Source organism: Myotis myotis, unplaced genomic scaffold (genome assembly GCF_014108235.1).
Source record: "Myotis myotis isolate mMyoMyo1 unplaced genomic scaffold, mMyoMyo1.p scaffold_m19_p_10, whole genome shotgun sequence".
Classification (NCBI taxonomy): Eukaryota; Metazoa; Chordata; class Mammalia; order Chiroptera; family Vespertilionidae; genus Myotis; species Myotis myotis.
This window is the reverse complement of record NW_023416314.1, coordinates 2,194,010-2,221,278: the sequence shown is the minus strand read 5'-3', so window position 1 is coordinate 2,221,278 and position 27,269 is coordinate 2,194,010. Positions and strand designations below refer to the sequence as shown.

General features: G+C 55.9%; 2 protein-coding genes across 18 annotated transcripts in view; both read left to right on the top strand.

Moving 5' to 3' along the window:
• PAFAH1B2 (platelet activating factor acetylhydrolase 1b catalytic subunit 2) overlaps window positions 1-8,810 on the top strand; it is a 35,191-nt gene extending 26,381 nt beyond the window's left edge. For 5 of the 6 annotated variants that reach the window (XM_036324226.1, XM_036324224.1, XM_036324225.1 and 2 more), the window contains one exon: window positions 428-4,065. In XM_036324226.1, the coding sequence (XP_036180119.1) occupies window positions 428-706 (279 nt within the window). In that variant the 3' untranslated portion in view covers window positions 707-4,065. Of the gene's footprint in view, window positions 1-427; window positions 4,066-8,301 lie in introns of those variants that run through there. The other variant, XM_036324222.1, reaches the window with a different exon arrangement.
• Window positions 8,811-11,915: 3,105 nt separating this feature from the next.
• SIDT2 (SID1 transmembrane family member 2) lies at window positions 11,916-25,611 on the top strand. Of its 12 annotated transcripts, XM_036324197.1 has the most exons (29): window positions 12,131-12,501; window positions 13,764-13,885; window positions 14,183-14,347; window positions 14,435-14,480; window positions 14,833-14,934; window positions 15,032-15,115; window positions 15,811-15,910; window positions 16,104-16,169; window positions 17,003-17,096; window positions 17,395-17,447; window positions 17,760-17,771; window positions 18,093-18,164; window positions 18,311-18,382; window positions 18,546-18,608; window positions 19,325-19,443; window positions 19,709-19,782; window positions 19,864-19,930; window positions 20,391-20,464; window positions 20,570-20,693; window positions 20,809-20,926; window positions 21,294-21,430; window positions 21,698-21,806; window positions 21,999-22,075; window positions 22,218-22,264; window positions 22,480-22,585; window positions 23,080-23,190; window positions 23,278-23,451; window positions 24,164-24,277; window positions 24,355-25,611. In XM_036324197.1, exons 1-29 carry the CDS (start codon window positions 12,319-12,321, stop codon window positions 24,415-24,417), a joined length of 2,748 nt encoding a protein of 915 aa, XP_036180090.1. In that variant the 5' UTR covers window positions 12,131-12,318; the 3' UTR covers window positions 24,418-25,611. The 12 variants fall into 12 exon arrangements, 9 of the variants coding, with proteins under 9 accessions (XP_036180094.1, XP_036180090.1, XP_036180092.1 ...); XR_004970275.1 differs by lacking the exon at window positions 24,355-25,611 and having other exon boundaries at window positions 12,130-12,501; window positions 23,022-23,190; XM_036324199.1 differs by lacking the exon at window positions 18,546-18,608.
• Window positions 25,612-27,269: the final 1,658 nt, after the last annotated feature.

Genomic DNA, 27,269 nt, shown 5'->3' with positions numbered 1-27,269 from the left:
GTAATCTGATAAATAGATTAGGTATGAGGGGTGAGAGACTGGGGGTGTTGGAATGATCAGTTGATATAAAGAATGTAGAAGGAGCGTAGTTTGGGGGAAGTTGGGCGTGTTAAGTTGGGAGTGCCGCAGGAGCATTCAAGTTTGCTTCTGTAGCTGATGTTCATTATGTAGTTCTGAAGCTCTAGGGAGAGATCTGGGCCCAAGTTTTTAGACTGGGAAGAACAGTGAGCCAAGGAGACGACCCTAAGAATATCAGTGATTCAGGGACAGGTGGAGGAAGAGGAACTCCTGGAGAGACTGAGAAGGGATGGTCAGGGAACTTTTATTCAAACCAAAGCTGGTCCCGTGTTTCAGAAATCAGTGGTGTAGCAAGTGCCAAATAAGAGCAGTGCCTCTTCTCATCTTGTTCTTCTCTGCTCTGCCCCAGGGTTTGTTACCTCGAGGTGAGAAGCCCAACCCTCTGAGGCAAAAAAATGCCAAGGTGAACCAGCTCCTCAAGGTTTCCCTGCCAAAGCTTGCCAATGTTCAGCTCCTGGATACAGATGGGGGCTTCGTGCACTCGGACGGTGCCATCTCCTGCCACGACATGTTTGATTTTCTCCATCTCACAGGAGGGGGCTACGCAAAGATCTGCAAACCCCTCCATGAACTGATCATGCAGTTGTTGGAGGAAACACCTGAGGAGAAGCAAACCACCATTGCCTGACTGGCTCCCATCAGTGTTCATTGCATCCCCGCTTCCTGAGATCAGTTATGTCACTGGCACTACGGAATCCTTCTCTTTCCTAAGGCACTTTGCGTTGTAGAATGTTCCTGGATGTTCATATCTAGTGTTTGAAAGGGAGGAGGGATTGAAACTGGTCCTGTACATAGGTTTGTTTGACACAGGAGAAAAATTAGTTAAGGAAGATGGTTGTTTAAATTCATTTGAAACCAGAAGGGGACTTTTTAGTTGTATGTGTGACACATTTATTGAATTATCACTGTTTTACCTAGAATGACATCAAGCCTAAGTACTGAACAAAGTGAAGATTCTTTTCTTGGCCTTTCTTTCTATGGATTATGTCATATATAATAATGATCAGAATCACATCTACTTGACTTTACAACATGGTTTTTTCTAGTTTTTAAGGTTCATAATTTAGCCTTTTGTTTCTATGTTCCTTTATTCGTGTATTCTCAAATGGACATACTTGTCATTCATATATGGGAGATGCTATAGTTACAAGTGGGTTTGTTCCACTGTCTTATCTTTCCCAGGCTTAGCAGTGAAGAATAGGTTTTGCCCCAATTGGGGAACTCTGTGGTGGGTATTATTTTTATGCTGCTGAATATCATGTCTGTAATAGACCCATGCATGCAGCCTTTGCTCCTTTTTTGTAGGGTCCTTGTTGATATTACCAACTTTAACACATTTCTTACCTAGGAGCTCTGTTGCTGGGTGTGTAAGTCCCCAGCCAGTTACTCTCATGATATTCTGATGTGTGGCTCATTCTTGTGTGGTGTTCTGTGCTAGAGTCTGTGTAATGCTATCCAGATGCAGAGTGGTTTGTTCCGTTTGCTTTTCCCTTAGAACCTGCTACAGTTTCTTTCTTTCCTTTTTTTTCGCCCCCCTTGGGTGTGTGTGTCGGGGAGGGGGGAGGATCAGATCAGACCTCTTCTATTTTTCATTCCATAAGCCCTGACATTATTTCAAGTTTTGTAGTATCTTAAGGTGTATATTTTATTTTTGTATTGTTTTAGTTTTTAAATTATATGAGTCCAGAAAAGTTTGGCCTTTTCTCATGGGGCAACAAGTAGAACTATTCTTCAGAATAAACATCCTACTTGGTCCCCCCTCCTCCCCCATCTTAGGCTTGTTTAACTTTCAGGATTTTTTCTTAATGAATCTTCTGAGAATTTCTTTCAAGAGAGCTCTTTATTAGATGGTTTGAGCTACAAGAACTGCCATTTTAAAACAATGGGACAATGGATGGTTTTTGTTCAGTAGACCTATGAAATGTATACAAACTGGATCTACAAACAGATATTTTAAACTGGACCAGGTAGATATTGAAGTAGCCCATCCAGATGTGCTCAGCAGTGATTTTGCTTAACATTCTGGTCTAGTAACTAAGACTTATGTTTCATGTCTGCTTGCCAGGCAGATAGCAGTGCTGTGGGGGGCGGGGGAGGGGTGCTGATTGGTGCCAAGCCTGTCCTGGTTGAGGGATAGAGCTTCGGCTGATGTGTTCTTTTCTTGTCAAGCCTCTTGCTAGGAATTTTATTGTTTTTTGTCTTTTTAAGAAAAAAATACATACTTTTCTGAATGTATCATGTCTTCATTAACAAAAGAAAATACACATGGTGTTTACTAAACTTGTTTACTATTTTAAAATTTTCTTTTTATTTTTAGTAACCCAGGTTCTTGAATTTTTCAAGACAGATTTTTTTTTTCTTAGCTTGGATAAAGTTCTAGGGAGAATAACTAATTAAGCCACAATTTTGTGTGTGAAAAGACAGTTTCCTTTCCAGGTCTTCTGATTGTCAGAGGGTGGGAGCCTGAGGGTGCTCCAGCAACAGAGGATTCAGTCCCTGTGTGTGCTGGCCTCCAGCTCTTGTGCTCATGTGTACAGACCTGAGATAGCACTGCATTTTCTACTTACCGGATCTATTCGAACAGTAGTATTTGAAACACTAGACTCGTAAATAAAAGTCTGCCCCATTGCTACTGTGCAGATATTGAGTCCGCTTTCATTTCTTGCCAGCACTGCCTTAGGCAAAATGTGTTCATCTAGGTGTCACCAAAAGTGAATAATTATAAAGGCAGTGTTTATTAAAATACATTTCATTTTCAAAATTGAGCTATCAGCTGTTAAAGTTTGTATATATTTTGGGGGGGATACCCTGTATTTTTCTTTCATCAACATCCAGGTTTGCTACAGTGACAGAACTTAATGCTTAGTCTTTGGATATCTCTCTCTCTCTCTGTCCCTCTCCCTCTCCCTCTCCTTCCCCTCTCCCTCGTCCTCTCCTTCTTCCTCCCCTCCCTCCTCTATATAAATTTAATGCACCGTCCAGGTGAAATGTCCTAGTTGTCATTATGATTAAGGGGCCAACTTTGCAGAGGTATTATTCTATTCCTCTATCAGCAAATTTTAAGTCCTTTGTCCACCCATTCCTGCTACGTTAAGTAGCAGCTGGTGATGACACTATAATGATTTCTGCGGTCGCATCTTGAATGTGGCTGGTGAAAGATGTACTGCCAGGGATGATCTGGGACCTGTTGTTTTGCTGCCATAATATTCTAGACTGTCATGGGCCTTTTTGGACTATATCTTTTGTCAAAAACCTAAACCCACACAAAACATCTGGAGTAGCTTATGCCCTGCTGTTACGAATTCTGTCTCATTGTTAAATTCCAAATTTCTTTATTTTTTCAGCCTAGTCACTGTTTACAGTTGTCCGCTAAAGCCTGAAATATTGTTTGTGCTGTGGTGTATGAGCATTGCCAGTTTATATTTATTGCAGTGAAGAAACTGAAAACATTGAAATCGTGGGCATGTCCACGTTCCTATGTTTGTGTGGGTGCATGTGGGAGAAGTGAGTTGGGGTCTCTTGAAAGGAGGCTTTTTGGAGTGGGGCCTCCCAGCGTCTTGTTGGTGTTCCTGCTTGGGGATCACTGCTGCTAGCGGACTGGACCTCCCTGGCAAGTCTGTGATCTGCTTTGGCAAAGTTTCATTGACCAGTGAACTCATTCTGTTGTTGTAGTGCGTATTTCAGTATAAATGTAAACATTTCACTTAAACTGCTGTCTTTCTGCTTCCTTTATCGAGTGAATGGAGAAAAGAAGGGGTGGGTTTTTCCTATCATCTCACAAGCCAATTGGATACTTAGATCTGCTTCTTTTCTGTGTGAATGCACCAAGCTGACCCTCGGGTTAATCTCCTTAGGGGTGTAGGCTGATAGGGTGGGATGAACAGATACAAGGAATCCTAAGTAGATATATGGGAAAATTGTTAAAGAAAGTGTTTCAGATTGGTTAAGAATATCTGGCAGTTAAAAACAGAATTAACTTTTAAATGATTAATTGGTCTTTTGACTCTTTTTCTCATTTCAGTCTTTAGAATTTATTCACATTTAAATGTCTCAGCTTCTACTGTTTCTCCATTTCTCACACTAATAATCACCAGTTTTCTGTTTTACACTGGAATATTACATAATGTGACTCTGGAGCCCAGGACAGGAAACTTGAACATGGACATAGTTCTCATCTACTTCCCTCGCCTCCCCAAACCGAAACGCCGGCCCCACATGCAGCCTCTTTAGAGCGTTATGACTAGAACAAGGTTCAGTTGCTCAACTGACCATCAGGCCTGTCCGATGACTAACCACACCCACCCCAGCAGTAAGGACAGTAAATTGCTATGTCATATCATGTTCTTAGCAGCTGAATATGTCTGTGGTTTTTGTAACATTCACCTTTATCACTCAAGTGCAGCAATGCTATTGGTCACAATGGCCTACTCCTAGGAGAGGACACATTTTGGAGATACTAAACTGAGGTGTTTTTGTTTTTCTGTTTGCCCTCCCCCCATATCTAATCACACCAAGTTCCTCCCACCCCAGAGACCTTGCCTTTGTGAGCAGCGGGAAAGCAGCCTGCGTCCTGGGCTTTGCTGACTGCCCACACTCTCCCCTGTGAACCTCTTCCATGGCGCAGCAGTGTGGTAGGAGGGAAAGCCCTTGCCACATCTACTTGGGAAAAACTGACAAAACCAGCAGGAGAGCCCATCTACTTTTTCCCGGCCGTGATGGGTAAAATTCTGTTTTTTTAATTCTCACCCAAGGACATGCTTGGAGAGAGAGAAAAACATCGATGTGATAGAGAAACATTGATTTGTTGCCTTCTGCACACACCCCTACTGGGGATCGAACCTACAATCCAGGTATGTGTCCTGACGGGGAATAGGACCAGCAATCTTTTGGTGTATAGGACGATGCTCATGCTATTTAGCCACACTTCCTGGGCTGATGGGTGAAATCTTAACTCAGCTACATATTTTTTCATAGTCGCAAAGCAAAGACCTTAAATGTTTCGCTAAACAGTCTTATTTTTTAATATTTTTAATTTTTTTCCTTACGAAGGGAGAGGGAGAAACATCAATAAGAAAGAGAAACAGCCCTGACCAGTTTGGCTCAGTGGATAGAGCATCAGCCTGAGGACTCAAGGGTCCCAGGTTCGATTCCGGTCAAGGGCATGTGCCTTGGTTGTGGGCACATCCCCGGTAGGGGGTGTGCAGGAGGCAGCTGATCGATGTTTCTCTCTCATCAATATTTCTAACTCTATCCCTCTCCCTTCCTCTCTGTGAAAAATCAATAAAATATATTTAAAAAAAAAAAAAGAAAGAGAAACATTGATCACTTGCCTCCCTTACACGCCCTTAACAGGCTGAAGCAGTGACCTTTCAGAGCACAGGACAGGATGACACTCCACCAACTGAGCCATACTGGCCAGGGCCATCGTCCTTTTTTTGGCCTGGTTTTATGTTATACCTCTTGCATTTTGCTTACTTGCTGGCTTATTTTAGTTTAACTCAGCACATCAAAATACAGGGTGGGGCAAAAGTAGATTTATAGGTGTTCCTGTGGAAAATAACAATCTATATAAAAGGCTAAGTGACCATCCGATTGGTAGCTATGACATGCAGTGACCACCAGGGGGCAGACGCTCAATACAGGAGCTGCTGAGCTGCCATGACCTGGCAGCTGTAGTTCTCTGGTGACACACCCAGGAACCAGAGAGGGGGGAGCCCAATTCCGGGTACGTCACCTGAGAACTGCCTTCTCGCAATCCAGGACCGCTCGGGGGATGTCGGAGAGCCGGTTTCAGCCCAATCCCCACAGGCCAGGCTGAGGAACCCCACCTGCCGGAGGGACCCCCACTCACTCTGCAAACGCCCTTCGAGCCCCGGCGCTGCCCCAGGTGCAGCTGGCCGGGGAGGGACCACAGGAGGCTGGTCCCAGGGCGTGTCCAGCTTGTCTCGCCCAGTCCCGCCCTGGCCGGCTGCCACCTAATTAATTTCCTTTCACTGTGCACGAATCCGTGCACCGGGGCACTAGTGATCAATAAAAGTACAAGAGTAAACTTGCTCAAACTCATTATTGTAAACCTACTTTTGTGCTACCCTGTATGTATCAAAAAACACTAAATAGAAATGTATTTTACACACTGATCAAGCTTCAACAGCACACCTATAAAGAATTCATGACTCAGTATATTGCAGCATGCTCATTGATAACCACTGATAGCCCAAGATATTAAATATAATGTCCTCTCCATGACCTGGCCCTCCAGTTCATATCTTCCCACCCCTTACTTGGAACTTCCTTGCCAATAGTATTGAACTTTGAATATGCCTTTCCCCAGAGATTCCCGCCCCCCTGTCTGGAATATGCTCCTCCTACTCACCTTTGAAGAATCGCTCAGGGACACCTCCTGGAGTGTTTTCTGATTTCTCTTTCCAGCCCTGATCTGTACTAGTAGGTCTCTCTCATCTCTGAGTTCCCATAATACCTTGTGTAAATCTTTTTTTCTTTTTTCTTTTTTTACTATGCTTTTATTGATTTTAGAGAGAGAGGGAGAGGAATAGAGAGGTAGAAATGTCGATGGGCTGCTTCCTACATACCCCTACTGGGGATTGAGCCCACATCCTGGGCACATGCCCTGACCGGGAATCAATCCAGGGACCTCTTGGTTCATGGGTCGACACTCAACCGGCCGGGCCTTGTGTAAATCTTTTCTCATGGAACTTACCACTCTGTATTATATGCTTATCTATTTATATTGCTAGATAATGAATTCCGTAAGAACAGAGAATGGCCCACTGGTGTGGCTTAGTGGTTGAGCGTCGACCCATGAACTAGGAGGTTAAGGTTTGATTCCTGGTCAGGGCACATGCCTGGGTTTTGGGATCAATTCCCAATCTGGGGAGTTCGGGAGGGGAGGCAGCCGATCAGTGATTCTCTCTCATTAGTGATATTTCTGTCTCTCCCTCTCCCTTCTTCTCTCTGAAATAATAAAAACTTTTTTTTAAAGGAACAGAATGTGTTTTAAGCATCTTTGTGTTCCCAGCACCTAGCTTAGTAATTAGTACAAACTAGGCACTGAATAAATGAATTATTAGGGGATTTTTTTGTTCATGCTCTTCTAGTCAGTAACTGTCAGAAATGAAACTGGAATACAAATTTTGACTATAGTTTCTGCTTTTTCAATGGTACCATGCTTCTGCTTGTGAGAAACAATAAACATTTTTGCTAGTGATAAATAAGGGCAAACAAAATTCACTTGAGAATAACAAAAAAGGTGCAGTACAGACCTATTACAAAAATTTTTGAGACATTTTCTGGAATTTTTTGAGTATCTCTAGGCTGAATTAATAAAGATAGTTTTATAGGAAAAGTGAGGCTAGAAGAAAAAGCTCGGCTGGTTCAGAGGAACAAAGGTATTATGAATGAGAAAATAACCGCGGGGAAGGCTGAGGCCCAGTGAAACACACGAGAAGCTACGGGATGTGGCCTGTCTCTGAGCGTGAAGAGGGGATTCTCTTTATTATGGAGAACAACTTCGAATAAACCAGGCAGCTGCACATGATCTTTATTTATTTATTTATTTATTTATTTATTTTTGTTAACCCTCATCTGAGGCTATTTTTCCATTGATTTTTAGAGAGAGTGGAAGGGAGGAGAGCCACATCAATGTGAGAGAGACATAAGGATTGGTTGCCTCCTGCACCTTGCCCTGACCAGGGCCTCGATCAAGCCTGCAACTGAGGTATATGCCCTTTGACCAGAATCAAACTCTAGCCCAGGGGTGGGCAAACTTTTTGACTCGAGGGCCACAATGGGTTCTTAAACTGGACGGGAGGGCCGGAACAAAAGCATGGATGGAGCGTTTGTGTGAACTAATACAAATTAAAAGTAAACATCATTACATAAAAGGGTACGGTCTTTTTTTGTTTTTTAGTTTTATTCATTTCAAACGGCCGGATCCGGCCCGCGGGCCGTAGTTTGCCCACGGCTGCTCTAGACCCTTCATTCAGGGGCCGCCATTCTATCCACTGAGCCAAGCGGCTAGGGCTGCACATGATCTTCAGATACAACCAGAGAGGAGGAGTATCTAAAAGGCTCTCAGCTGTACCTTCTGATTTCTTAGCTAGAGACCCACACTTGCTTGAAACAGGAGGATGGCAGGCTCACTGTTATCAGTGATCTTTGGAGACACAGATTGAGTTGATCAATTATTTATCTGCTTGTTTTCAGCAACCTGATGACCAGCCTCATTTTCTGGAAAGCTCTGATGTTGGTTCCATGACATGGCCACAGGGTGCAGACAGAGGGCCTGCATCTATTTCCTGGTCTGGATGGGAAAAGCCTGGTTTAGGAAATGGAAAGTGGCTAATACCTCTGGCAGAAAGTCGTGCCCATTTAGTCAAAACTGCTCTCTCTTGACTCATCTCCTACTCTGGACAGTAGTTCAGGATGATGAATGCCACCAAGTCCAGCTCTGCTCTGTGGCATTTAGGACAGTGGAGATGAGACATGGCTCCTGAAGGCTCAGAAAGTGTGATTTGCCCGGCTGATGTGGCTCAGTGGGTGAGCATCGACCCAGGAACAGAAAGATCATGGTTTGATTCCATGTCAAGGCACATGCCTGGGTTGCAGGTTCCATCCCCAGGGAGGGGCATGCAGGAGGCAGCCAATAAGCTAAAATAAATTTTTAATAAAAAGTTTGATTTGCCCAAGATGTGCAATGCAGGGCTTTAAACCCATACCTTTCTGATAAAGTCCTTTTTCCATAATTCCATGAAGCTGTGTGACATGTTTGAGACCTTATCCGCAGAAAGAGTTTATTTACTCTGTCTCTTCAGCTGATTCCCAATCTATATGCATCCGGTGTTCACAGCTCTTGAAGGGAAGATACAAGGGCAGCCTGGGAAAAGTGACCTTTCAGGACGGGAAGGAGTGCTGGCCTCTCGCTGCCAGGGCTGCCTGTGTCCAGGGTATTTTTATTTGAGCTCCAAGTAGATAAACTGAGCCCTTTTTTATGGCCACAATGAAAACAGGGAACTTCAAGTCCATTTTTTCCGGAGGGGTTGGTTTGTACCCTTTTCCTCTGGGTTAAAGTTAACCATTACTTAATTTTAAAGTGCGGTTTGATTCTGCCCCGCACTCACAAGCACAGCCACTCCCTAACCCCCAGGGTCCTAAATGATTGATGGGATGCAGCTAACCCGTGTACTGTGATGCTTACTGTGCCCTGCTCTTCCTGCCGCCTCCAGGTCGCTTAACTGTACCCCTGACCCAGGGGAAGCTTTTCTTCCTGTCCTCTTGCTCCAACCTTGAAATCCTGTGGCTTAGAATGGAGCCAGGCCCATGCAAAGCTGGGAACCTTGTCAGCTGCCTGCTGAATGGTCCCATTTCCTAGGTCCTTTCTCTACCCCGGCTGGGAAGGACGGCCCACAGGGAATAGAAGAAAGTTGCCTGAGCCTTGTGACCCACCCTGCCCCCTCCACCAGGGCTGGCATTGGGCGTTTTACATAATGTGGGAGAAGGCAGTAGCTTGGACCTGCACAGAAGGCCAAGGACCTTCCTGAGGCCTTGCCTTCCCTTTGAGGCGGAGCACTGCCTTTTTATGTTGATGCTACAGGCAACAAAAAGGCTTTCTCTCCACTCAGGGCTGCCAGACCTCAGAAAGGGCCTATTCACAACGGGGTTGCTTGCTGTTCCCTGCGTGGGGGGTGGGACAGCCAGGCCGAAGAAAGGTCTATCCACTTGAGAACAGGAAGAGAATCCTGGGTTGCTGCCCTCCTATCTGAATACTCATGGTGCTGAGGATTCAAAGGTTAGGACGTTGAGATTTTGCAAAAGGGAAGGATCCCCTCTGGATTAATTTGAATGGACTTCTCCCAAGATACTGCCAGGAGAAAGGGGACAAACAGAAATGTTGATAGTTCACAATTGTTTGGCCCCAAAGCAGTGGTTCCCAGAATTCACTGCGCATAGCACACTTCTGGAGTGCTTGCTAAAAATGCAGTTGCATGGGCTCCACCCCCAGAAACTGGTTCAGTAACTGTAAGTAGTGTCTGGGTTTGCAGTATGAGCAGGCCTAGGGGCACACTTCGTTAGAAAAGCCTAAGAGAGAGACTTGGAATGCTTCTCCCCAGGTTCCCCGCCCCCCCCAGCCTGGGCTTATTCAGTGTGGCCACAGCACCAACCGTCCTATAGCAGAGACTGTTCTCACAGCTCCCAGGAAAGTTTCAGGCACATGATAGACAAGCTAGGTTACATCCGGCTGAGTGGTGCGCGACTTCTGAGCGTTCCAGGCGTACTGGCGAGGGGGGGCAAGTGAAGGAGAGTGGAGTCCGGTTGGGATATGGAAGTCTTACACTGACTCTCCAAACTGGGCTGCTGGCTGCATGGAGGGCTCCTTATGACGCCTCGTTACTCCGAGTGCCTCCAATTCAGGTCCCTAGATGTGCTGGAAAGGGTGCTGGCCAAGGCTCAGGAGACGGGGCTAGGGAGCTACTCATGAGCTGCCCTTTTCCCGGCTTTGCCCTACATTCCTGTAAAATGAGGGGTTGGCCCAGGCGTCTGCTCAGGTTCTTCGGTCTGACTTTCTAAGTTTCTTCAGCCCCTGCAGTTTGCTTCTGGGTAGGGCCAGTGCTAATTCTCCCATTTCATATGTTTAAAGGAAAATAAATGTACTGTGGCCACCTCTGAAGTTGTCAGACACCCTGATGAAGCCACCTGGGCCAGTGGTTTCTCAGAGTTCTCTCATTCAAGATTCCAACAGCCTCGCCCTTGCCCCCACCTTACTGCTGGGCGCTGTTCCAATGAGGACTATTTACCTTATGACCACTATTTCTGCACTAAATATTGAATGACACCTACAAAATGTGCCAGTTACTGTTCTAGTTTTTCTTTGGGACGGGTACTTTGCTATTCAAAGATAATCGTTGCTAAATTTTATGCGTTTTCCTATGCATGCCTATGTATTTGGAAACCATACTACTTATCATATTGTGAATTATCTACTTACATGTCGAAGTCTTACACATCATTTTCGATGGCTTCATGATAATAGTGCATTTAGCCACTCCCGCATTACGGACATTTAAGGTGTTTCCTTTATGCTTTATATTATAAATAGCACTATGATAAGAGTAGCTGCCCACACATTTTATCTGTATTTCCTTACTATAGAATTCCAGAAATGGAATTCCTGGGTCAAAGAATATAAAGCTCTTTACGCTTCTTGAAACACAGTGCCAAACTATTCTGTATTAAAGTTTACACCGGAAGTCACTATCTTGCCACGAGCTTTGCAGGCGCCTCAGTGGAGAAGAGAGAGCCCCGTGGGCATGAAGGCGCCTCCGGAACTGCGGCCGCTGCGTGGGAGGGCAGGTTGCACCGGGCCCCTCCTGCAGTCAGTCTGTCTCCATTCCCCTCCGCCGTCAAGGCGACCGTCCTGTTTCCTGATTCTCTGAGTTCTTCCTAAGATTCCAGCAGGGAAAAATGGCCCAGGGGTGGACGACGTTAGTGGTCATGGCAGCGGGCGTGGGAGTGGGGAACCCCATCCCTAAGTTTGAGCAAAGAGAATTGTTAACAAGACTCCAACACCTGGAGATCTTTCTATCCAAAGTGAGCTTCCGGGGAAGGGCAGGGTAGCGTAAGAAGAGGCCGGAGTGGAAAAGGAATCCACCGAAGGCTTCCAGCTGGAGTTGTGCGGCCCCTTTAAGGCGCAATCCGGAACCTGGCCCTTTAAATCTGTGTCAGTTTCCCCTGACGTCACCGGCGGGCCGCCAGCCCGGCTGTTTACCGCTTCGCAGCGCCGCACGCCGTCCCCAGTTCCGGGCGCGGCGCCGCGGGGCCCGCCTGCCCTTAAAGGGCCCGCACTCCGGGCCACTCGCCGGGCGGCGCGGCGTCGGGTGACTACCGCCCCCGCCCCGGCCTCCTCCCTTTGCGGCCGCTCCCGCCCTCCCGCCTCCGTCCGGCGTCTCCGGGCTCCCAGCAACCGGCTGTCCTTCGCTCCCCCGGCGGGCGCCGCGGGGTCTCCGAGCCGCGCTCAGCCCCTCGCGACCCGGCCTCCCGCGGCCCGGCCCCTCCCCGCCTCCCGCCCCGCCCGCCGGTGCCCGGGCAGCGCCGCGGCGGCCCGGGAGGGACGTTTCCTAATCTCGGCCGGGGTTAAAGTTCTGGTCCTGGGGCGATGGTGGAGGCTGCGGCCGGAGCCGCGACCTGTCCCCGAGGAGTCCTGCCCGCCGCCGCCCTGCCGGGGCCATGTTCGCCCTGCGCCTGCCCCTCCTGGCGCTCCTGGCGGCGTCGGTCCACGGCCACCTGGGGCTGCTGGGGCCCAAGAACGTGTCGCAGAAGGACGCCGAGTTCGAGCACCTCTACGTGGACGAGGTCAACAGCGAGCTGGTCAACATCTACACCTTCAACCACACGGTGACCCGCAACCGGGTGAGGGCCTCCCGACCCCCGCCCCGCAGCCGGGAGCCCGGCCACCAGCCCTCCTCGGCCGCCGAGGCTTCTCGGAGGCCCCCCCGGACGGGTCTGAAGTTGTGTCGTCCCCGCTCCCCGCCCGCCCTCCTGACCCCGGATGCGGTCTGAGCGGAGCCGGCCACCCTGCCCCGCGACGGGCACCTGGCAGCCCCGCGGGGTCGGTGCGGAGGGAGGAGCGGGCTGGCCCCGGGCTGGGCCCGAGACCCGGGGTGGGGTGGGGGGGCGGCGGCCGGTGAAGGGCAGGGGCGTGAGCCGGCAGCTCCGGCGGGCGGAGGCGGGAGGGCCGTCCCGGTGGGGACGCGGCGGCCGACCTCGCTCCGTCCTGCCCCGGGGCTGGGCGGGCGGGCGGGCGGGGAGGAGAGCTGACGTGCGGGGACTTCTGCCGCGTTCCTGGGGAGCAGGGGCGCGGAGCCGGGGCCCTGAGTTGTTTTCAGGGGGGAGGCCTTTGGACCTGCCTGGGGGCTGGGTGACCCCCCGAGCTGTGGCCTCTGCCCCTGGGGAAGGCTGCCCTCGGGCTTGGGCTTCCGCGTCCAGACAAGACCCACGGGATTTACTTCGTCTCCTACTTTCCCTTAAACTCCCGCCGTCTCCGTCCTTTCCCTTGCCGCCCCGCTGAGCGTGTCTGCGTTTTATGGAGGAAGTTGAGGCTCAGAGGTGGGAAGGCACCTCCCCAGCCCCGCCCCGTGGGCTGAGCCGGGACAGAGTTTCCTTTCCTGGCTTTCAGCAGCCCCTGTGTCCGTGCCCGGTGCTGATGAGTGGGGAGTGGGAGCTTCTGGCTCACGAGGAAGAAAGTGGAGAAGCATTTTTTGCTCCCCCATGTCCGTGTGTGCGCGCGCGTGTGTGTCTGTGCGCGCGTGTCTGTGCGCGCGTGTCAGTGTGCGTGTGTGCGCGCGCGCATGTACACACACGTGTGGCATCCCATGGGCATGGGCAGGAATGGGGCACCGGAGGTGCCCAAGATCTCCGTGCGTTTCCCGGTGGGAAGTGAGGCCCTGCAGTCGCCCAGGTCCTGTGCCCCGCCGGGACCTGCCGCCCAGGAGCTTGCCTCTTGCACAGCCTCCTGCGGCAGCACCAGCCCCTGCAGAGGGGCTGCTCTGGCAGGAGAAGGGGCGTGGCGAGCGCCCAGCCTGACCGGGATGGGGAAAGAGTCTCTGGGGCTCTGAGTGTGGGTGGCAGCGGTGGTCCCCTCGCTCCGCTGAGGCATCTCCGTTTCCCCGCAGACGGAAGGGGTGCGTGTGTCCGTGAACGTACTCAGCAAGCAGAAGGGGGCGCCCTTGCTGTTCGTGGTCCGCCAGAAGGAGGCCGTGGTGTCCTTCCAGGTGCCCCTCATCCTGCGAGGGCTGTGAGTAGGACCTGGGGATCGGCCGGGGGAGGCCCAGGTGAGGCCTTGCCTAGAGCCTCACTCAAGTCCTTCTCTGGGGTCTCCGACCACCCAGGAGCCCCTCTGCTTCTCTTCTCCGTCCCCAGACCAGGAGGCTGGTCAGTGGCATGAGGCCAAGCCAAGCGCCCGAGTCTGTCAGCCTGGTGGGGCAGGGGTAGGGGTGGCAGAGAGCCAGCGTGGAGGAATGGGGCCTTGTTCCTCTGCAGTCATGTGCCCGCGGGGACAGTAGTCACGTCCCGACTCTGCTTTGGGTCATAGGTTTCAGCGCAAGTACCTCTACCAGAAGGTGGAGCGAACGCTGTGTCAGCCCCCCACCAAGAATGAGTCTGAGGTCCAGTTCTTCTACGTGGATGTGTCCACCCTGTCGCCGGTCAACTCCAGGTACCAGCTCCAGGTCAGCCGAATGGACGACTTCGTGCTCAGGTCCGCAGGGGAGAGCGAGGGGATGGTGGGACTGGCCTCCTTCCTCAGCTCTGAGGGTGACCTTGGGGGCTCTTCTCTGCCCTACAGGACCGGGGAGCTCTTCAGCTTCAATACAACAGCAGCGCAGCCTCAGGTAGGGTCCCCTGTTGACTTCCCCTCGAGAGAATAAACGGGGAAGTGGAAGGTGGGAGTGGCTGGTGGTCTTCTGGGAGTTCCGCATTGGCTGGACTCGCCCTGGGGAGTCTGGAAGCAGAGGCTCTGGCCCAAGGTGGTAACGGGCGGCAGCACGGCAAGTGCGGAGATGGGGTCTGTGCCCTCTCTCCCGCCTGCCTCGGGCCCTGTCCAGAGTGCCCAGCTGACGTCAGCAGGAGGGTGTCCACAAAAGGGGGCTGCTGAGAGTCAAGGCCTCTCACACGGTACCCTTCTAGAGGGCAGAGGGGCATCCTTCTGAGACGGCTCACCCTGTGCCCTCCCTCCACCCTTAGTACTTCAAGTACGAGTTTCCGGAGGGAGTAGACTCAGTGATTGTCAAGGTGACCTCGAACAAGGCCTTCCCCTGCTCGGTCATCTCTATCCAGGATGTCCTGGTAAGTGGCCTGCCTTTGTACACTCCCCTCGTGGTAGTAGGGCTGCTGCCGAGAGGGGACACGGCCCAGGTCCCTGCATCTGCTGCCCCCTCTGTAGTGCCCTGTCTATGACCTGGACAACAACGTGGCCTTCATCGGCATGTACCAGACGATGACCAAGAAGGCGGCCATCACTGTACAGGTAGGGACGCACATGGGCCGGCGAGAGGTGGCTGGGGATTGGCTTTCCAGACCCTGCTCCTTTCCCCTTGCCCCCTCCTCCCCTTCCCACAAGACTGAGTCTCGGCCCACTGGTCCCTGAGACTTGGGGTCGAAGCAGAATCCCAGCTGCCTTTGGGGACAGGAAAGAGCAGCATGCCCTTCTGGCTGTCGTGGCCACTCACTCACTGTGAGGAAAGCAAGGAGAGGAAAGGGCCTCGCTGAAGCTTTGTGCCAGCACTTGGCGAGGGCGGAACCGACGCCGGCTCAGGGAGGGACGCCATGTGTCGTGACATTCAGTCATGTAGCTGCCAGAGGCATTGTGGCCCTCCACTTTCCCTGCCAACGCCCAACCTTTAATGGGGCACCCTTGGGCTCTGTGACATGGGGACACGCATTTGTTCGCCCGGCTTTGGGCTCAGGCTTTGGGATCAGATAATCGTGGCTCTACCCCTTACTGGCAGCATGACCCTAAGCTAACTTCCGAGCCTGTCCAGCAGCGATAATGATAATACTGTCTCATTAGGACCTTTGGGAGGATTGAGTAAAATAACACATAAAGAGAGGTTAGCATAATTTCTGGCCCAAAGAAGGAATTTCAGAAAAGGATGGTGCTGATGATGACATTGATGATCCCATGACGATGGTGATGATGATGTCATCGTCGTCACCCTGCAGCGCAAAGACTTCCCCAGTAACAGCTTCTACGTGGTGGTGGTGGTGAAGACGGAAGACCAGGCCTGCGGGGGCTCCCTGCCCTTCTACCCTTTTGTGGAAGGTAACTCTGTGCCCGGGGCCTGGCTGGCGGGGGGAGGACTTGGCCCCTTCCTGGGAGGCAGAGGAGCCTGTGTGACTGACTCTCGGGCCCGTGGGACACCGGTGTTCATTCCCAGACTCCCGGGGCTGGTCCCACCAGCTCTAGCTAAGCTTTAGGGAGCTCTTTGTTTGCCAGTTTGACATTTTACTTCCAGATGAACCGGTTGATCAAGGGCACCGCCAGAAAACCCTGTCCGTGCTGGTGTCTCGCGCAGTCACATGTGAGTGTGGGTGAAGGTTTGGACTGGCCTGCGGCTCTGCCTCAGCCCTGGGGTAGGAAAGGGGATGAGGCCTACTCAGCCAGGCTGCCGGTGGGAAGGGGCCGTGTTCTTGGTAGGCTTCGTGATGGGAGGGCCCAAGGTGAGCCCCAATAAAACTTGGTGCAAATCCATGACTAAAGAGCAGCGAGCTGAGTCTGGTTTTCTCTGTGCCACTTAGCAGCAGGGTAATCTCGTTGGGCCTCAGTTTCCCTATCTCTGTAACAGGGGTAATAGGATCTGTCCCTGTGATCTCACTAAGTTGTGAAGTTTAGTGCAAAATTGGTGGGAAGAACCGGCCTCTTAGTCATGCTCAGTCAATATTTACTGAGCGATGGAACGGGCTCTTTGTAATGAGAAAGTGGGAGATAAAAGCATGAGGTGGGGGTGGGAGGGAAGACGCTGCCTCTCCTATGCGGATTCTTTATTCAGCAAATATTTGTGGAGCACATCTGTGTGCCAGGTGCTCCAGCTGCATCCCGGGGAGCGCCTGTCTAGAGGACAGGAGCCGCTGCTGCGAGGGCGCTGTGGGGCAGGAGGGCCGGTTCCTAGAGGATCCCTGCTCTGTGCTGAAGGTTAAGTCCCGGTGGAGTTTTGAGGAAGAAGGAGAGGGGAGAGTTCCTGCAGAGGGAGCAACAGGAGCGCAGGAGGAACCGAGGCAGGGCTTGGTGCAGTTGGGGAGCGGCCCGTTGGGCACACTGGCTGGGCCTTAGCATTTGAGGGGAGAAGTGGTGAGAGGGTCGCTGGGCCCTGGGCGCTGTGATTGGTGTGCTCGGCATCCTGCTTCCTTCCAACAGCTGAGGCCTACGTGGCGGGGATGCTCTTTTGCCTGGGCATCTTCCTCTCCTTCTACCTGCTGACCATCCTCCTGGCCTGCTGGGAGAACTGGAGGTGAGGAGCAGCTGCTGGGCCCTCTGCTCTGGGGCACGGGGGGCGGGGTTTGGGGAGATGGCCTGGCAGGGTCTGAGCCCCCAGGGCAGAAGAAAGCAGCCCCTGTTAGGTCTGTGGTCCAGGGGCCTCTCTGGAAACCAGCCCCTGCTCTTGACCTTTCCAAGCAGGGAGACCCCCACCTTGCTTCCCAGCCTGGGAAGAGCCATAGGACCATGAATGAAGGACAGGGTCATGGGTGGGGAGGGTGGAGGGACCCTGTCCTGCCCCTCAGGTTTGCCTCTGGGTTCTGTCCCTGCAGGCAGAGGAAGAAGACCCTGCTGCTGGCGGTGGACCGAGCCTGCCCAGAAAGCGGTACTGGAGGGCCTGGGTGGGAGGGCAGAGTGCTGTGCTCTGGGGGGTGGCTCCCTCGGGGTTGGAGGCGCTGTCTGCGGGCTTCCAGATATCCAGGCTGGGAGTGACACCGCCGTGGGGCTGGGGCACTGCCTGCCGTCCCTGCCTCGCTCGTCTAAGGCTGCCACCTGACCGTCCTCGGGGGCCAGCTGCACTGGGTCTGCCGCAGACACGGGGGCTCACATCTCGGGGATTATTAACCTGTCACTCTCTCTTCCTTTCTGCCATTCCTCTCTTTCTGTCCTCCCTCCTACTTGGGACCTTCCCTCTCAGCTTCTCTCCTTGGTAAGCAGAGGGGCTGGAGCCCAGAGTGGGAGAGGGGCACGCAGGGTGCTGGGGGCCTGGCAGGCATGCTGTCCATCCTTGCTGCTGGCAATTGAGGCACATCTGTTCCTTGGTATCTCTCTTCATGGAGGACAAGGGTGGCGAGGTTCCCACTGGGGACACACATGGGAGGAGGGCGAGGTGGGAGGCGGTGGGAGTGGGCTGTGCTTGCTGGGGCTGGTGCTTGTTCTTTGCTGCTGCCATGGCTCCTCTGTGTCTCTTCTCCATGGCTTTTGGCCTTTCTGCTCCCAGGGCTAAGGGGACCTTGACGTCTCGTTGCAGGTCACCCTCGGGTCCTAGCTGACCCCTTCCCTGGCAGTTCTCCCTATGATGGTTACAACTATGGCTCCTTCGGTATGTATCAGTGCCAGCGACTGCTGGCCACTCCCAGCCTTGTCTCCCGAGGAGGCTGCCTCCCCATGGGGCAAGTGGGGGCCAGCCTCCTCAGAGCCCGGCTCCGCCCTGCCTGAGGCCTGTGCTCACCAGTTACTGTTCTGCAGAGAATTGTTCCGGGTCCACCGAGGGTCTGGTTGACAGCATGGACACCGCGGACCTCTCCTACACTTACCAGGGTGAGTGGGCCGGGTGGTGCGGCGACACCTGGACACCTGTCGGTGGGCGGTCGCCTCTCTGCCAGACGCTGGGGCCGGGAAGGGCCTGCTGTCTCCCCCCATCTCCCTCCTCGGCCTTTCCTCCTGGGCTCCCCTTCCCTGGTAACTCTCCTTTCCTTTGAAGGGCACGACCAGTTCAAGCGGCGCCTTCCCTTTGGCCAGATGCGGCAGCTGTGCATTGCCATGGGTAGATGTGGGGCGGGGTGGAGCTGCTCTGCCAATCAGCTCTGCCGGGCGGCGCCCTGGCCCTCCGCTGGGGCCGGGAAGCAGCTTTGCGCATGGCCCCCTCTAATGCCCATGCTTGCCAGCTCTGTGTGTTCTGAGATGAGCAGGCCTGGTGGGCTGGCACCCCTCCCCCGGCCAGATGTCCTGTTTGCTGTCACGTTTGCCAGCACCTGGCTCCCTGGCCTGGGCTAGGGCCTCGGACAGGGGCGCATGTCCTGGCCTCGGGGCCTTGGTCAAGCAGGGACCACGGGAGGGAGCTGCGGGGGCACAGGACAGGCTGAAGCAGCCTCAGACCATCGGGCCCACTGGTCTTCACCCAGTGCCTCCTCAGAACCCACTCGGCTGGGCACCTTCTAATCAGCATGACTTCTGCCAGATTTAGTCCTGCTGCTTGGGGCTGGGGCTGGGGCTGCTCAGTGTCCTGGCCTGGGAGCCTTCGCTCAGCGAGGGGCAGGCTGGCGCATGCCTAGGTAGTGGCCTCTGCAGAGCCCACGCTGGTTCCCCCAAGGACTTAGGAGTACTTGGTACCACCCCCAGGGCCTGAGCCCACCACAGCCCCCGCTCTGAGCCCATTTTGCCTCTTCCCTCTGCCTAGAAATTGTGACAGTTGCCCAGGTGGGTGGGGATGGACCCTGAGCTCTGTGCCCACTAGGAACCCCTCCTGCCTGCTCTCCCCAGACCGCCCCCTGGACCCTGTGGGCACGCGGCCACGGCTGGACTCCATGAGCTCCGTGGAGGAGGAGGACTATGACACACTGACTGACATTGAATCCGACAAGAACGTCATTCGCACCAAGGTCAGTCAGTCATTCGCTCCAGGTCTATCATTCACACCAAGGTCTGGCGCCCGGGTGGTCCTGCTCGGGGCTCCTGAGGCAGGGAGAGCTCCTTTGCAGCCCAGGAGGTCTCCCCCTGGGGCGAGACAGACTCTGGCTCAACGCCAGCTCTTCTGGGCTGATGGGCCAGCAGCAGCGGGCGGCCCAGAGCCCTGCCCATCGGCGTCAGCCCTTCTTGTGCTCTCTTCCCTGGTGGGGGGAGGGGCTCACTCCAGCTTCTCCCCAGCAATACCTCTGTGTGGCCGACCTGGCACGCAAGGACAAGCGTGTTCTGCGCAAGAAGTACCAGATCTACTTCTGGTGAGTGGAGGGCTGGATGGCTTCCCATTACGTGGGGTGGGGTGGCCTTGGGCCCTTCCGCCTCACCGCCGTCTCTCTCAGGAACATCGCCACCATCGCTGTCTTCTATGCGCTCCCGGTGGTGCAGCTGGTGATCACCTACCAGACGGTGAGCAGGGGCTGGCTCCCGGGCCGAGCAGGCATAGGGCTGAGGGCGCCGGGACTGGGTTCAAATCCCGGCTTCACCAGCTGGCTGACCTTGAGCCAGTCACTTAAGCTCCCTGAGCATCAGTTTATTCACCTGCAGAAGCACAGTCCCAGTGAGGGCTCCCCCAGGCTCTGCAGGGATTGGTGGGAGCAGGTCCCTTCCCCTTTCCCTGTACTTCAGTCAGAACTTAGTCACTGTCACTCCCAGGGGGTCAGCCACCCCCAAGAGGGTCGACAGTGACTGTCACAAAGGGGACTGCCTGGGGTACCTGTGCACACACCTGCTGGCCTTGGGGACACTTCCTGTCCGTCCGTGGGGGGGGGGGGTGGGGTGGCCCGGCCCCTGCTGGCGCCTGGCTCTTCCTCCCCAGGGAATGGGGCTGAGCTTGGCGCCATAGCAGCCCCTCCTCCCCCTCCTGCAGGTGGTGAATGTCACAGGGAATCAGGACATCTGCTACTACAACTTCCTCTGCGCCCACCCGCTGGGCAACCTCAGGTAGGACTTTCTTGGGAGGCCAGTGGTGGCCCGGGAAGGGGCAGGCTCCATGTGCCGGCCTGGACGGGGAGAGGCTGAGGCCTGTGTCCTTTGTGCCCCTCCTAGCGCTTTCAACAACATCCTCAGCAACCTGGGGTACATCCTGCTCGGGCTGCTCTTCCTGCTCATCATCCTGCAGCGGGAGATCAACCACAACCGGGCCCTGCTGCGCAACGACCTCTACGCCCTGGTGGGAGCCTGCGGCCTGGCTGCCCTGCCCCCTGCCCACAGCCTGCTCCTCTCAGGAGCTCCTCTTGCAGGTCCCTTCCTGCCTCACCTCCTCTCTCCTCCCCTCCCCCCACCAGGAGTGTGGAATCCCCAAACACTTTGGCCTGTTCTACGCCATGGGCACAGCCCTCATGATGGAGGGCCTGCTGAGCGCCTGCTACCACGTCTGCCCCAACTATACCAACTTCCAGTTTGGTGAGTGGGGCTGAACCAGAGCGGGGACCTGCCCGTGTCGCCACTGTCCCCGTCGCCCAGGGTCCCTGGGCGCAGCAGCTGCAGGGGAACAGTGTGGCACCCCTTCCTTGGTTTGTGACCTTCCTTCAGAACACGGACGTCATTGGAATGTGGTCCCTGACGGGAAGGCAGACTGTGGGTGACAGCCAGTCGGGGCAGGAGTGTGGGGGGGACAGTGAAGGGACCAGAGGGCCAGCTCCAGCCCACCACCAGCTGGCTCTGTGGCCTGGGGCGGGGTGGGCGCTCTCCCACTCTGATTGTGGGGGCCAGGGGTCCTTGTGGAGGCTCGGTAGTGGTGCTACAGCTCACGGGGGCGTCCCCACTCCAGACACGTCATTCATGTACATGATCGCCGGGCTCTGCATGCTCAAGCTCTACCAGAAGCGGCACCCGGACATCAACGCCAGCGCCTACAGCGCCTACGCATGCCTGGCCGTGGTCATCTTCTTCTCGGTGCTGGGCGTGGTGAGGCCTGAACCAGCTATGTGCCTGCACGCACACACGTGCCCCCTCTCCTCCCTCTCCACTGCCTCTCTTCCCTCTCCTCCCTCTCCACCCTCTCCACCCTCTCACCGCCACCCCCCCCACCCTCTCCACCTCCTGCAGCAGAGCGTTGCTTCTTCCCTGGCCCACAGGGGGCCTGCACCTCCCATCTCACCCAACTCCTCCAGCGGGAGGGTGGGCTGGGGAGCAGCTTCCTTCGTGCCCCTCAGCCTTGCCCTTGGCCGGCAGGTCTTCGGCAAAGGGAACACGGCGTTCTGGATTGTCTTCTCAGTCATCCACATCGTCGCCACCCTGCTCCTCAGCATCCAGCTCTATTACATGGGCCGCTGGAAGCTGGGTGAGGGCAGGGGCGGGGATGGGGCCTCCAGGGTGAGGGGCTGTGGGTCTGCCCTGGGTCTGCCCTCTCACTGGGCCTGGAGGACGCCCCGGATGAGGAATTAGATGAGGCCTCGCACAGCGGTGGCCTCCAAAGGCCCTGGCCCCCTCAGCGGGCGCAGCCGAGCCTAAGAAAGAAGCTTCTCTCTTGCAGACTCGGGGATCTGCCGCCGCATCCTCCACGTGCTCTACACGGACTGCATCCGGCAGTGCAGCGGGCCCCTCTACGTGGTACCTGCCTGCTCCCCAGCCCCCTTCCTCTATCTACTCTCTTCCCTCCAGGAGCGGGGGAGGCAGGGGCAAAGCTGAGGCTCAGGGGGCGGGGACCAACCTGGGCCTTCTCCCCTCTCAGCCCGTCTCTGCTTCCCTCTAGGACCGCATGGTGCTGCTGGTCATGGGCAACATCATCAACTGGTCGCTGTGAGTCTGGCCACTGTCTGTGGCAGCTGGCGGGTGGGCCCTGAGACCTTTGGGCGTGAGAAATCGGGGCTGACGAGAGGTGTGGGCACTGGGGTTCTAGAGTCCTCTGTTGCCGCTGAACCAACCCCAGGTTAGCGTGAGACTCGGAGTAGGATTGAGAGCAGGCCCTCCTGGCCCGGCCGCCCCTGCCTCACCAGCTCCCTCCCTCTGGCCAGGGCTGCCTACGGACTCATCATGCGCCCCAATGATTTTGCCTCCTACCTGTTGGCCATCGGCATCTGCAACCTGCTTCTCTACTTTGCCTTCTACATCATCATGAAGGTGAGGGGCTGAGCCTGCGCTGCCGCTGCTCAGCCTCTGGGGGGGCGGGGGGTCCGGGGGGGGGGTGGCCGAGACCGTCTTCCTGCCCACCTGTCTGTGCCAGCGAGGTTTGCGGGGGTTGGGGGGGCTCATGCTCTTGCAAGTGTCCCCCGAGAGCCAGCCTGGTCCTAAGGGCCACTTGCAGAGCACCGGCATGTTCTAAGAGGCCCAGGGAACTAGCACTTCAGTGCGGAGGGAGGGGTGAGGAGCGGGGCCCACTGAGTCTGCGCCGTCCAGTGTGAGAGGAGCCCCTCACAGAGGGCCGCCTGGCCAGGGCGCCACCAGCACAGGGTCCTAGGCACAGGGAGGCCCAGCAGGGTGGCCATCAGCGGTGAGGACCCCAGCTGCTCGTGTGGGGCAGGCTGAGCTGTGTAATGGACAAGGCGCATCTGGGCAGGCCAGGAGAGGGGTGAGGAGTGGCCCTCAGGCTGCTCTCTCCACCCCCCACCCCCCAGCTCCGGAGCGGGGAGAGGATCAAGCTCATCCCTCTGCTCTGCATCGTCTGCACCTCCGTGGTCTGGGGCTTCGCGCTCTTCTTCTTCTTCCAGGGACTCAGCACCTGGCAGGTGAGCGGGCCCCCTGCTGGGGGCGGGGAGTCACCCACAGGCTCATCCGGAGTGGCCGGCCCACAGCAGCACCTCATTTCCCAGCAGCTTTCGTGTTCAGTCCTCCTGCCAGTGAACCTGCGTGGCGCCCCCTGTGCCTGTGGGGCAGCTGAGGCCAGGGGCCCAGGGGCCTGTCTGGGGATGCGCAGTGGGGAGCGCTGTCTTCTGCCTCCAGGGCACCTGCCGTGGGCAGGCTTCAGTCCTGTAACCGCATCGACTCTGGTTTGGGCTCTGCCTTCGAGGCGTTAATCGTCTAGTTCAGGAGGGGCTGCGGCTCCTGGCAGGATGGCAGGGCAGGCACGGAAGGGCAGAGGGCAGGTCCCGGGAGTGAGGGTCCAGGAAAACTGCCTGCAAGAGGCAGGTCTTGCTCTTGGCCTTGAGGACCCTGGTGATGGGGAAGGCCCTTGTCCCAGACGCCGTGACCGGGGTGGTGGTGCAGAGGCAGAACTAGGTGGGAGGCGCAGGAGCCAGGTGAGGACTGGCTCTCGGGGCGGGGCAGGGCCTTGGTCCTCCCTGTGGCCTGAGCCCAGGCACCCGGAGGCCCAGCTGGTGTCTGTGGGGAAAGAAGTTACAGACCTGGGTGCGCGGCCACTGTCGCTGCCCGTGGAAAGGGCTATGTCACCTGACAGCTGGGCTTTGGAAAGAAAAGGAGCCTGGAGGGCCCTGGAGGCTGATGAGGGCGACGGGTCCCACACGGGGCTGAGTTAGGAGGCATCCAGCGCCTCCAGCTCTTCACTCTCTGCTCCTAGACCAAGGGGAGGAGAATCTGGGGGAGGAGGTCGAGTGGAGTGGCGAGGAGGAGAGGCAGAGCAGGGAGGCATTTGTAAGGGGCGCCAGGTCTTAGATGTAGGAGATGAGGGCGAGGGGTGAGGCGGGAGAAAGCACTGTCCCCCCAGGGCCGCGTCAGCAAGCAGCTCTCCCTGTTTCTGCCCAGAAAACGCCCGCCGAGTCGAGGGAGCACAATCGGGACTGCATTCTCCTCGACTTCTTTGATGACCATGACATCTGGCACTTCCTCTCCTCCATCGCCATGTTCGGGTCGTTCCTGGTACGGGAGCCTCTCTGGCCGCCGGGAGGGAGGGGGTGCAGGCTCCCTGTGCTGTGCCTGACTCGGCTGCCCCGCAGGTGTTGCTGACACTGGACGACGACCTGGACACTGTGCAGCGGGACAAGATCTACGTCTTCTAGCCGAGCCACCGCGTTCACTCGGGCCCAGTGCCGTGGCTGTGGGATCCCATGGCCCCGCCAGGCGTGGCCCCGGACAGTCACAGGCTGGACTTGAGCCTTGCAGCTGCCCCTGCCGGGGAGGAGGCCTGCTCCCTTGGAACCCCAAATGTTGGCCAAATTGCTGCTTTCTTATCAGTGTTGGCACCTTCCAAGGCCCCTGTCCTTGGCTCTCCGTTTGTCCCTCTGCAGGAAAAGGGGGAGTGCTGCCCGCCCAGCTCCTGCCTCGGATCCCACCTGTCCTGCCCTCCTCCGCCCGGAGCCCAGCGCCCGGCTCCTCGGTCGGGGCCTGATTCTCTGGCCTGTGCCAGGCCCCGCGGCTCTTCGGGGTTGTACCTCACTGCCATCACTGCCCACTAGTCGGCCAGATAGAAGGGGCGTAGGATTTGGGGGACTGGCCAGCTGGTGCCAGGCTTATGGTGCTAAGACCTGCCAAGGGCCCTGCGACTCTTGGCAGTGAGGGTCAGCTCATACGTGAGAACTGCCTTTGACCTGAGGCCTGGATTCCGAGGCCACTTCCTGTTCCATCAGCCCCAGACTGATGCGAGCACCAGGTTCGGAAAGAAAAAGCAACTCGCCCTCATCCTTTTTCTGGCCAGACCCTCAGCCCTGCCAAGCCCCAGCTGGGGACATTAGTGCCATTGACATTGTCCGAGAAGTCAGGGGCCATAGAGGGAGGGTACGAAGAGCCCGGCCCACCTGCCTCCTGCGCCGTGGCAGGAGCCCAGTGCCTACCGTAGAAGGGGCTCGAGGAGGGCCATGACCTTTCCCTCTGCCCTGCTCCAGTCTCGCTCTGGGCCCAGGGCTGGCTCGTTTCCGTCCAGTCGTCAGCCAAGTCCTGTGTTGGTCACACGTGCATGTGACACCTTGGAGTTTACACTGAACGAACCCAGCTCTGGGCACCCTGGCTGCTCTGGTCCTGGGCCACCTTTGCCCTCCCTGGTCCATTCCAGGCGCCAGGGCTGGGGAGTCGGGCCAGGCCCTGCCTTGAGATGGGAATGTGTTTTATTCTCACCAATGTGTTTGTGCAGCCGCCCTGGGCTGGGGGAGGAGGTGGGTTGGGTTTTTTCAGAGCTCCGTTTACTGTCTGTCTCCAGCTGTGGTTGCACTTGTTTTCTATGAATGAGTCTGCATTCGATTAAAGAAACAACAGACGCAGTTCTTGGACCCTGATTGTCCCCCTTTCTGGGTGTAGATGCTGAGAGGGATGGAGTATGGCCTCTGTTCTCCAGTGCTGGGCCCGGGCCAGGGGGAACCAGTGGGACCATTTCCTTGACTCCTGTCCTTCCTCTCCTTGGAGTAGTGGTGTGAACTCAGTAAATGTTGGCGAGGAGCCTGCTTCATGCCAGAAGCATAGGGGAGCGAATAAGCCTTTGCCACACTGTCTCACCTGAGATGCCCACCCTTCCTGGCAAACCACAGCGACCTGTGCCCGCCTGGCCCCCCACCAGCCCCAGGGCTGCAGGCAGTGCTTCCTGGCCTGCGGTCAAGGCTGGGGTGGCGCTCAGGGAACAGACTGATGGCTAGTGGGTAAGTGGGGGCGTGAGGGCAGGCTTGCTCCTAGAGGAAGGGTTTTGAAATGGCCTGGAAGGTTGAGTTAGATTTTAGCACACGGGGACATGAACTCAGGACACAAGCAGGTCCCCTGCTCTTCCCACAGACACCACTGGGAGGTACTATTGCTCTGCACCACCGGGATCCCGGCACGGATGGAGCGGTTTCCTCTGGTGGGGAGGGGAGGGGAGGGCTGACGGGCCGCCCTCCGCTGGTGTTGGGTGTGCCCGCAGAGTGTAGGGTGCAGACTTCGGCCCTTCCAGCAGGCACCCAAGGGTGATGGAGGGGGTGGGGCCGTGTGCCTCAGCGGGCAGCCGAGACTCCTCCCAAGTCTCTCTCCTTTCCCTCCTTTCATCCTCCCTGAGACCCCTGAAGCCAGGGACAAGCGAGATCTGCGTGGGTTTCCTTCCCGGGGGAGGGAGTCCGTCCGCTCCCAGGATCAGCAGGGACGATTCCTGACGGAGGGAGGCACCGGCACACCTGAGCCTCCTGCCCCAGCGCTGGGTCTCAGGCCCTGCCGGCCTTAGCGGGCCTCGAGGGGAGCAGGTGACAGCTGCTCTGAGCCCTTAATCCCACCCCAACCGAAGAGCAGGGCCCTAGGCCCACCCAGCAGAACGCGCTCAGCCCGAGCAGGTGGTGCAGCTGAAGGGGGCCTGGCAGTGTCTCCTGCTCCCACGGGGCGGGCGGCAGGTCGGTCGGATGCCTGGGTTCTGCCACTCGCCACCCGCCGTGTGGCCTCGGTGAGATGCCCTCTGACCTCCGTTTCGTCATCTGTAAAACGGTGCTGACAGTGACTCTCTCACAATGCAGCTGCGAGTATTACATGAGAGCATTTGCCCAGCGTCGGGCGTGTAGTCAGTCCTCAGCCAAGGTTAGTTCCTGTCTTCCACCAGGGCTCAAGCCCAGGAGGAGAGGGGGCTGGTCTGTCCCCGACAAACCTCAGTGATGGGGCTCCCCGCCTCCCCTTGGCCCCTTTCCACTCTCTGGCGGACCCTCCTGAAGTCTCCCCTCCCTTCAGACTCGGGCAGGGAGCCGCGCAGAAGGATCCGCCTAAGTCTGCAGCCCCGGCCGCTGGGAAGCCTTCGTGGTCCTGCCCATAAAAGGCCTTTCCCGCTGGTTCCCAGCAGCGAGCCCCGCCCGCCCGCTCCATCCCCCAGGCACGCGGGGAATGCTCGGGCAGCCCTGGCAGAATGCTCCAACTTGGTGTCTTTCCCCAAATATGGAGTCTATGCGAGTCGCTGGGGGGCCTGGGGTGGAGAACG

What these genes read in the sequence shown, in the direction of transcription:
- SIDT2 (XM_036324197.1), top strand. Translation starts at nt 12,319, where the DNA reads ATGTTCGCCCTGCGCCTGCCCCTCCTGGCGCTCCTGGCGGCGTCGGTC. An exon ending in AGAACGTCATTCGCACCAAG is followed by an intron (nt 19,444 to 19,708) that starts GTCAGTCAGTCA and finishes GCTTCTCCCCAG; the next exon opens with CAATACCTCTGTGTGGCCGA. An exon ending in CTGTAACCGCATCGACTCTG is followed by an intron (nt 23,452 to 24,163) that starts GTTTGGGCTCTG and finishes GTTTCTGCCCAG; the next exon opens with AAAACGCCCGCCGAGTCGAG.